This window comes from Nicotiana sylvestris, chromosome 8, assembly GCF_000393655.2.
Source record: "Nicotiana sylvestris chromosome 8, ASM39365v2, whole genome shotgun sequence".
NCBI classification, from domain to species: Eukaryota; Viridiplantae; Streptophyta; class Magnoliopsida; order Solanales; family Solanaceae; genus Nicotiana; species Nicotiana sylvestris.
This window is the reverse complement of record NC_091064.1, coordinates 183,282,098-183,292,610: the sequence shown is the minus strand read 5'-3', so window position 1 is coordinate 183,292,610 and position 10,513 is coordinate 183,282,098. Positions and strand designations below refer to the sequence as shown.

Below are 10,513 nucleotides of genomic sequence, written 5' to 3'. Positions count from 1 at the left end.
TTAGTTGACTGAAAAAAAACTGACATATGGACATATGTGATATGTTGGTATTACATTACATACCCGTCACGGACATTTTATTCCCTACCTTTTGTCCTTTTTTGGTCGTTTTTCTCTCTTATATTTTTTATTTAGTGTATCTTTTGTTTTGAAACGGACGATACTCTCTAGCAATATATAGCGGATGTTCGATTCATAAATTAGGAAAGTGGTCACGTTAATGCATGCTCTGTGTCTATGAAAATTAACTTTAATGTACCAGAAATCGAGTTTAATAATCGGCAAATGATTCTTGTAATAATCCTAATATTAGAAAGTCACTAATTCTATGCTATCAACATCGTTTTATTGGCAGGCCAAACGAGGCTCCCATATGATTAGCAGATTCGGATTAATTCTACGGTATATGATCGAATGATTAAATAAATTAGAAAGAGAAAAGGAAAATCGTTGCACAAGCTTTGACGCCAAAAGTTTTACCTCCCTAACAAACTTATCTTATTGCCTTTTCAGACTGCAGTCAGTAGCATTATCTCTATCCTTTTTTCTACCTTTTTTTAACCTGCAAATGATCATGATTCGAAATTACTTTTCAAAGAAGTAATAATTTTCATGTCATTTTCGATTAAGATAAGGTCGAGAGCATTTCCACTTTGAAAGCGACGCTACTACTCCAACTTTATGTTTAGGGGGTGTATATAGTAAATGTCAGTTGATTCGGATTTTTCAATTACCAAACCAAACCAATGGCATCGAGTTTTTAAATCTAAAAATCAAACCAAACCAATAAAGTCAGGTTTTTCAATCTCGATATTTTCTGGTTTTTGGATTTTTTTTTCCCGGTTAGCACAAAATATGTAACTTGTGCTCTAAATATTTCGTTAGTCCTAGTAAGATACAACTATTTAACATCTTTTCCAAGAAAATAATGCAATTATATGAGATAAGTCATAGTATTATACTAAAATATTCAATAACAAAGATAATAAAATTGCATAAAGAAAATATTATTAATTAATAAGTCATACTGAAAATTAAAATAATCTAAAAATATTATATAGATGATGATAAAATAAGTATAGCTAATAAGTAGTGTTAATTTGGTTTGGATAATAGTAAGAATAATAATAATAATAATAATAACAAGAAGGCAAGTTCGTAGATGCGACACCATGATGCTTGAAGGTGTTGAGATGGTGTAGACTTAAATTTACAAGACGGGAAGTTGTTTCAAAAAGACTTAAAATTTTTTGGAATCTATGATGTCTTATCGAAGAACACAACACGAAGGAAACAAAGCATCTTTATCGGCCAGTTGGTTGGTTTAGCCTTTTACCGTACACTTACATTAGGTTTGGTGTTTGATAGGTCTTTCTAGTATTGTTAGAGATTGTATGCCATCTTGGCATAGGTTTGAACTATTAATTACCCTGAATGACAAGTTGTTGAATATTGGATCAGATCAAGCCCAAATGGAGTAAAATGGATATGGAGGATTCATATAGCCAAGGCAAACTAGCTTTCTGGCTGAGGTGTAGTTGTTGTCACATAAATATGGTTTGGATTTAAGGGTTCTGATTTGGTTTTTCTATCTATTGAATGAAAGTGCAACATATTTACCATAATTGAGTTTTTCTTTTCCTAGAAGGAAATTATAAATCTCCCGTATTTTTCTAGTCCCTTTTCTTGGAAGAAAATGTTTGGATTTCTATTAATTGAGGGTCCTTTTTTCTCGTTGAGTACCATCTAGTGGCAAAGTTAGGAATTTCTCCAAGGGTGTTCAAATTTAAAATAAGTGAAAAAAATTTCTAACAAAGGATGTTCAATATGTGTTATATACCTCTAAAACATAATATTTTACTTATGTACACAGTGTAATTTTTCGACAAATGGTTATGACCATGTGGCTTCGCCACTGGTAGCATCCAAAATGTAGCCATATGGGGTTTGAAAGTCCTATTTAGGGCGAGAATTTTTCGGGACAAGTGTTAGTGCGTCACTTGTGTTTGCCTCTTTGTGAGGTTGTTTAGGGGGAGAACTCGATATTTTGTACTCTCTTTTATATAGTGATCATTGCTCATCTTCGCCGTGGATGTTGGTCAATTGATCGAACCACGTTAGATGTTTGTGTCTCTTTTGATATATTTCTCTTTTATTGACTTTATCGTTGTTCAAGGTTTGTTTTGCTAGTTTCAGCATGACACCTGATTATTTCGATCCTAACACGCGGACCATATTGGCTGTCCATCTTGTTGAGTTTATATTAACACATTCCTATTTGTGGAGGTACACATTCATATTTGCGCAGGTCTGCATATTTTGAGTGTGAAAACAGAGACAATCTAATTGTGCTTGCTATATGATAATGCATTCACATTAGCAGTACTCTGATACACACCAGGCAAATTAAATACTATGCATCTTACAAATAGGAAGGTGTAGAAGTAGCAGAAGAAGAGAAAGGGGATGATGTTAAAGACGACGAAGAAGAAGATAGCAAGTAACTCGAATTGAACTCTATCTGCAACCGATGATGTAGAGAGAAATAAGAAACTGTCTCCTTTTTCTCTTGCTCCTCGAGTTCCTTTAGAGGGATAGCCGCGAGAAATCTGTTGATGAATTCTCTGCAGCATTCTTTCCCATCACATATTATTTCTTCCTTAGCCTTAGTATCATTTTTCTGTGTCTTCTCCTCCGCGTTAACCTTCTCATACATTGTACTGTTGTCGTCAAACTTTAAAATGTATGCTTTATTGCAACCCTCAAATAGCCTTTCTCCCAATGTATCAATAATGTAATAAGCGTTAGCTTCCACCTTCAACACGAAGAAATGATCGTTCCAACTTATAATATATACTCTAGGTTCAAATGCAGTGTCTTCTGCAATGCTGCTAATCTTGTCCCATATTTGATCGAATGACATTACCCCTTGCAATGATTCAAATTTCTCGGGACTAAAGAATCCAACGAAGGATTGATCATGCGATATGGCTATAGGTCGAATACCAGCACGCAAGATAGTCTCCAAATCAAAGTGCTTGTTTGGGAAAACATTGATGTAAGTATCACTTTGGCATAACTTTCTCCATTCTGAGGAACCATGTAGTATGAGATTATCGAATTCTGACCTCGTGGGCATTGCATCTCTATTCGACTGCAGCCAATGGGAGATCACAGCGACTAGTGCTGTACAGGCGCTCTCACCAGCAGCCTTGTCGCTACACTGGTCAAAAGATGCAAAGAAGACATTGGTTTTGAGCCTTGTTTGTCCATCCCTACTTTGTAACTCCTTCACTTCCCAAGCAGATGTTGTGCTGCTGCCTTCATTTTTGTCCCTTGATTCAGTAGAAGGCTCAGGCTTCTCTACTTTCTGTTAGTGGAAAAAGCAAAAGTATTTGACAACAAATTTTCACCTTAAAGCATATTTAATCTAGGATAAGAGAAATCTTTTGACTATATTAAGTGGATTTTCAGCCTAAACATAACAGAATCAACTCATATTGTTTGTTTTACCTGTTAACAATGTAGATGGTTTCTAGGATAGTCAACAATGAGATGCTATAGCAAATAGTTAAAAATTACAGATGAATATACAGCTCATATATAAATTTTACCGTGATATACACCTGTTAGATTGTGAATTTGGTCTTGACTTGCTCCAAATGTTTGACAATGACAATATTTATCTTCGTCAATTTTAAGCTCCCAAAGACATTGACTTCTCAGCTTTTCCATTTTTTTCGTTATTCTACTCCCAAATTAACACTCATTTTAGCTTAAAATAATTATCACTTTAGAATTCGAGACTAGAATTTGTCAATTATTTTCAACTATACACTTAATATTAAAGATGTAGTAGTTCTTTTTAAAACTGTCCGATTCTTAAAACGCATTTAATAGGGTTAACTTAGTAAACTATACCTTGTATTTATTGTTTCCTTAATGGACGTGAAGAGAGTTAAAGCAACATTTGACGATGGGAGAAATCATTTGTTACATTTATTTTTCCAAATCCACCTTGTTTTAATTAGAAGATTGTTAATTAAGTGAGATGTTTAAAGAAAGATAAATAGTAGTTTGTACAAATATTTTTGTAAAAACAAATATAGTACTATTAAATGTCCTTGTAATAAGATATGCAGAAACGTTAATTAGTTTAGTTTAGTTTTTGCAAATGTACCTGTTGGCTGAATCGCGACACAACACTAAAGCTACGACTTTTTTTAATCAACGGTTCTGCTTTACTCCTCGTTGGTTTAAGACTCAATCTCCTTCTCTTCCAAGAGAACCACCCAACTTTGTTGACTGAGTCAGCCTGAGTTTCTAAACTCGGCATCGATCCCGACTCAATCGTCTTTGGTTCCACTGCTTCAAATGTGGATGACTCTTCTTCACTCAGCTGGTTCTCCTTCTGTGCTTTTCTGTCACACAGACTTTTACTCTTAGCTAAACTTTGCAGCTGACTTGACTCGTTTGAGTCACGGGCACAACCCGCCGAGTCTTGAACATCTCTTATCTCAGCAAATTTTATTTTGACCTAGAATTATTGAAATTGACAGTCAGAATAATCATATATAATGGGTAATTAAAAATACTAAATGGCTTTATTGAGTCATTTTATTTAATAATTTTCAGAAAAAGAGGGACTTTCACATTATTATTTTTCTAGAATGTGGTCAAGAAAAATAGGCGTACAACATAAATTAACATATATACTCTCCTTTTCAAAAAGATTGAACCTATTTTCTTTTTTATTAATTTTCTTTTAAAATAATTTCTTTCTAAATTTGGAAAGTAATGTAATTTTAAAATTTTCATTTTATTATAAATAAGATAATTTATGGACAGACAAAATATTTATGAATTATTTTGGACCATAAATTTAAAAAATCGTTCTCATTTTTTTTAAATTTTAAGTCCAATCAAATATATTCAAAAAGTGAAATGAAGGGAGCATAGAATAGGATTGAGTACATTATCAATCATTGTCCCTTAAACTGCTGGAACATCAAGGAATTAGTAAGCTAAAAGCTGTCACTTTTGCTTAGTTTATTAACAAGTCAGAGAACATATTCTACTAAATTATCGGCAAGATTTATTCATTACTAACCTCAGATATTTGACTTGTCAAACAACCCCCCCCCCCCCCCCCAAAAAAAAAAAAACAACAACAACAAGCGAATAGCGTAGAAGTTTGACCAAATATGGGATTAATCCCAAAAGGAAACATTATGAAAATAAAACTAATATTCTGCTGTGAAATCGTGTCAAGAAAGTTTGATTACACATTTTAAGTTTTAATTATCCCAAGAAATAACATAACAAAGGTAACAATTCGAAGATTTATGGAAATCTTAAGGTACTTCTAAGCTAAGAAGCTAACACAAAAATTCCTTTAAAAAGAGAAGAAAAATGTAAACTAAAAAAACAGGAATTAGCATCGTACAGATTGTGTCACTAAACAGCATATTTCCTTGTTAAATTAGTTTAACAACAGATTAACAACGAATTATAAAAAAGAAATTAGTTAGCTTGGGCAATTTAGCGACGAAATTCGTAGGTAAAGAAGAACAAAAGGATGGAACTTACATGGAGAGTGGCTGATATAGAAACTCTACCAATATTCAAAGTAATGGGAAGCTTCTCTTCAACTTCAGACACCATTTTTGAAGCCATTTCTGCCACATTAACCACCATTTTTCCAATCACCGCCATTTTTGCCTCCAAATTATTTGAGTACAAAACATTAAATGAGACATCCCAAGGCGAATACTTTAGACTTTGATAACAACCAGAAACCTCTGTAAAACAACAAACATTCTCAAACTCATCTCCATCATTATTCCATTCAATGGAATTATTAGCTGGTCCTAATTTCTTCACGATTCTCCGACTTGTAACATCTTTCTTCTGCTTATAATGAAATGGAACTAATCCAAACTTGGGTTCACCTTTCCATTTCATCTTAATTGCCATCATCTTCAGCCCATCAAATGCTTCAATATTATCATCAACTCCTACTTCTAGTTTCAACGTCCTAATTTTCACCTGAAACTTTTTAATTTTCACCATCTTCACCACTATTGAAATTTAAGACTTTGTTCAAGACAGAAAAATATATTGCTATGTATATATATATATATATATAATGAGAAGAAAGATAGTTTCCTTAGCAAGGAATGAAACAGAGGAAGGAAACGAGAAAATATATATAAATTCAAGAAAAGAAGAGGAGAAAGGAAGTTGTCATAAGACAAATGAAGAGGGGACACGTCAACGCGGGAAAGGAATTTCGACACGTGGGAAGTACGCGTGTGTTTAGAGGAACCAAATCCTATGACGGATTTAGGATATTCGTGTAAAACATGAGAACGAAGTGTACTTTTTGTTCTCCCAACGTGTTAAATTTGATTTTAATTGTTTGCCCTTTTGATGTTCAAAGTTCAAACTATGAAAATATAATATTTGTACCACGGGATATAACATTTTGAAGATATTCTGTCTGATACGGTACATATAAAAATTTCTTCTAGAGATTGAAAGTCTTTTATTTGACTTGTAACTGGTATCTTAGAAGGCCTTTTTGGATTATTTCATTCAATAGTGTCCATTTATACTTTGACAACAAACAAAAAAACGAGTATGCATTTAAACTCTCTTTTCTAATTGATCTAACCAAAAGATGATCAAACAGCTTAACTAGATAAATGTTAAAAGCTGTTTGAGTTGGCGAATTCCATTTAAAGCTTATAATACTTGTCCTTCTGACCTTCCAACACACCAGCCTATAGGTCCAAATATTTGTCTTTGAAATTCATTGAATAGTATACATTTAATTTAAAATATAATAACTAAAAAGTAGTAAAATTTCAAACTCCTAATTCCGCCTCTATAAGCAATAGTCTAAGGCTCGAAGGGAAGACGCTTGGAATTGGCTTTTGCAGCTCTCCTGATAATGATCATTACTACAGAAGGGTATAAGAGAGCTCAAGTTTAAAACGTAAGGTTAGCACTATCACAATTCACAAGTACAGATTCAAAATTTGCAAACAACGACTAACTCATCAGTCGTTGTAATGATCCAAGGTACACCTAAAAACAAATTCTCACCTATATACACAATACACTTTCATACTCTGCCACTTAACTCAATTGGGGCTTTCATTGTTGTTTAACTTTAATTACGTTTGCGCAAAGTCAATATTCAACTAAAAAATGAAATATGATGAAAGAAGAATGAACAAGCCGGCATCGTACAACATCAAAGGTTGATATTAACAACTTAAAGAACCAGGAAAAATGAAATGCGCATATTACATCATTAAAAGAAAAAAAGATCTGAAATAAAGTTTGAAAATAGGAAGTTTTAATTAAACCAAAATTGTTTTTCTAAATTCTGTTGAATTGTAGTGAATCTTCTATGTTAAACCAGACAAATTGCAGTGAGGCTCTTTGCAAAATACTTTAATGTAACGCTCTTTGCGTACCTTTTGCAAGTTGCAACTAACTCAACGGATGAATGATGGTATTCGACCGATACATGACAAGGCAAGAGAACGATAAGATTTACCTTAATCGCTTTTCCTGCACATTCTAGGAAAGATCATAGCGGTAAATAGCTGCTAATTTAGTAGAGCACTATGAACTACTATGAACACAGACCAACACGCCAAAATTTGGCAAATGGGGATCTTTACTAGAAGAAGCAGAAAAGAAAGTGAAGTTGAAGTGCACACTATATCTCCATTGACTGTGGCGCGGCCGAGGCTTTAGATTTCTTTTTTCCTTTTCTATTTCCATTTTTGTTTTCCCTTCTTTTTGGCTTTTCATCCAGGGTCGGCTGCGTGCTTTGAAGATGTTGATGAATGGCACCCAACGGATCTGCCTGGAAAGCAGGATGATTAACAACTGCTTGAAACTGATTGCTTTCCGTCAACCTGTTGGAAGTATACATTCTTATATTAGGAACAAATTTCTCTATCATACAAAGGACAAGGGCTTTGAAAGATAAAACGAAGTTTTAAGTACTCACACTAAATTTTTCCTATTTTTACTTTTCAACTTGAACTCTGCAGGTTTTGGTTGCTGAGAGGCTTTGAACTCTGGGAGAAACTCCGAAAGCTCGGAAAGATCATAAGCCTTTAATTTCTTTTGCCTACTTCTTACTTTCTTCTTCTGGCAGAAAAACGAACACCAATTCAGCAGAAAAATCATAGGGTATAGCTCCAAGAGAAGCATCAACAAGAACAGAACCTTCTAAATTTAATTAGTCAACTCATTAACAGAGAACTGTAGCACTATGTTATATTGTATCACGTAACCAACTCCAATATCCAACATTAAAAATGAAGTATATCCTCCAGCCATCATTGTGTAGAACCACTGTAGGCTCTTCCTTGAAACATTAAACCATGACGCTAGATGCAAATTTTTGGGGCTTAATAATTAAGAGTTAAGTGACTGAAACCACATGAAAGAAATTTGGACACAGGAACTGATATTTTAGGAGTGCACGAAAATGGGAAAAAATAAATAGGAAGTTATTTTTAGGGCTGGTGAAAGCGTGCTGGATAGCAAGTTGGCAACTAGAACTTATGTTACTCTTCTTTGCATCTTAGAGTTAACGGCGAACTTAAGGACGATTATGCAAGAACAATAGATATCGAGACTCAGAATTGCAAAAAATACAGCGACAACATGAATAATCAACTTCAAAGAACCTGTATCCTAATTCCCAATTGACACATTAGCTCAGGTGAAAACAACATCATACAACTTAAGAAAGTCACAACTTTCCAAGAGCATCTCTTGGGATGTGATCCCATTTAGAGCGACAAAAAGCAGAAAAAGAGCAGCAAAGATGCAATTAATCAAGATGAGACTTTCTCTTCTCTCTGTAACTGGTAGGTTGACAGTTTAGGAGAGTTTTTTTTTTTTCTGGTATTGAGCTATAAATATTCTCTGTGGTAATAACATTGTTTATTTACCAAAATAAATGATCAAGATGAGACTTATTAGACCACTATGGTCAAGCTGTCTCCTTTAGAAGAACTAATCAAAATTAATATGGATACTTGACACCAATGCAACCTTCACTATCTGGCAGTCTTCTTCAATTTTTATTTTTCACAGTTAAGTCAAATATAGGAAGCACCCACGGATGTACACTCCCAATTTCATCCAGCATGTTGTCCCATATATTAAACTAGAGCACGTGAAAGAGAGTGAATCAGCCAGTATGAAAGGAAAGCAGAATAAGCCTTTATTCTAAGTCTTTTACTTCATCTATTTTTGGATACAGAGATAGAGGCGAAATATTTTAGGTGCATCATTCATTTCTACAGTTCTAAACCCCCCGAGCAGGGGCGGATACACCTTGCGGCAACCAGTGTCACGTGACACCGCTTCGCCGCAATTTTTGTTAAATATGTATATTTAGAAAGTATACAAAATGACAATATTGGGTATAAATATAAAAAAATGACACCGCTTTTCATTATAGTGATTTATTCATTCATTCATGTTTTCAAATTTTGACACCACTTACCAAAACATCCTGCGTACGCCCCTGCCCCTGCCCCTAGTGGAGTATGTTTACGGTATCAAGTTAAAGACTCGATAGCTAAAGTCAACAATGATTGAAACCCTAGGACAATAAACAAAGTTTCTGCAAAAAAAGGGGGCAAGAACACAAACCTTAGTAATAGACTTCTGGGCAGCTAATGAAGTAACTGTCTGTTTAACCTCTGTAGAAAGAACCATGCGAAATTTCCAGTTAAAATATACATTAGTAGAATGCAATCACTAGATATGTGAACTCAAAATAGATATGCCATAACACACACACACACACAAAAAAAAAAGGAGACATCTATTAGACAAAATCGAGTATAAGGTCAAGAAAATTACTAGCATAAAACTCGAGCTTCTTTTCGAATTTACGTTCAGCTCGAGCGGCTGCATCTCCGCTGAAATACAAAAAAGCGAAGAAAAATTAGAGAGTGAGAGAGAAAAACTAAGGGTAATAGATAATACAAAGCTTAATTAAGAGTACTAGTATTTAAGATCTGACCGTGAGGCTGTCTTCCCCATGCTTGACGGGGTAGTAAGAGCAGCGGCCTTTGCTCTTGAAAAGCTAGGGCAAGAATATTTATTGCTAATTTAATGAAGATAGCGATTGGCAAGAAGGAGGTTGAAAGCCTGAAGGCTGCTGTAGTAGACGATGAAGATTGGGAACTCTTAACTGATGAAAAGATGGAAGCCTAATGTCCAATCTCATTTGTTTAGTTTTGGACTTTTTGATTTTTGATTGTTGGGTTGCGCTGTTGGGCCTCTACGCTGTATGTGTGAGATTACGTAATTTGGCTGTCACCTTTCGAGGCGCAAAGTTGCAAAATTATAACACTCTTTGGGGGTGGTCTTTAACTTTTGACCCCCGCTTGCTTATGGGCAGAATTTTATGGTTTTGGAATTCATATTATACTTCAGAAATTTTTAACCTTTAAATAAAAAG

At 34.3% G+C, this 10,513-nt stretch overlaps 2 protein-coding genes across 4 annotated transcripts; both read right to left on the bottom strand.

The window, feature by feature from the left end:
- Positions 1-2,334: 2,334 nt before the first annotated feature.
- LOC104224301 (uncharacterized) lies at positions 2,335-7,577 on the bottom strand. Of its 3 annotated transcripts, none has more exons than XM_009775923.2 (4): positions 7,488-7,577; positions 5,590-6,054; positions 4,181-4,537; positions 2,335-3,370 (listed from the first exon to the last, which is right to left on the bottom strand). In XM_009775923.2, the coding sequence occupies exons 2-4, from the start codon at positions 5,977-5,979 to the stop codon at positions 2,423-2,425; spliced, it is 1,695 nt and encodes a 564-aa protein (XP_009774225.1). In that variant the 5' UTR covers positions 5,980-6,054; positions 7,488-7,577; the 3' UTR covers positions 2,335-2,422. The 3 variants fall into 3 exon arrangements, with proteins under 3 accessions (XP_009774225.1, XP_009774224.1, XP_009774223.1); XM_009775922.2 differs by having other exon boundaries at positions 5,590-6,048; positions 7,488-7,575; XM_009775921.2 differs by lacking the exon at positions 7,488-7,577 and having other exon boundaries at positions 5,590-7,114.
- LOC104224300 (uncharacterized) lies at positions 7,461-10,260 on the bottom strand. The gene is made up of 5 exons (XM_009775920.2): positions 10,073-10,260; positions 9,910-9,968; positions 9,697-9,746; positions 8,033-8,175; positions 7,461-7,937 (listed from the first exon to the last, which is right to left on the bottom strand). Exons 1-5 carry the CDS (start codon positions 10,090-10,092, stop codon positions 7,736-7,738), a joined length of 474 nt encoding a protein of 157 aa, XP_009774222.1. The 5' UTR covers positions 10,093-10,260; the 3' UTR covers positions 7,461-7,735.
- Positions 10,261-10,513: the final 253 nt, after the last annotated feature.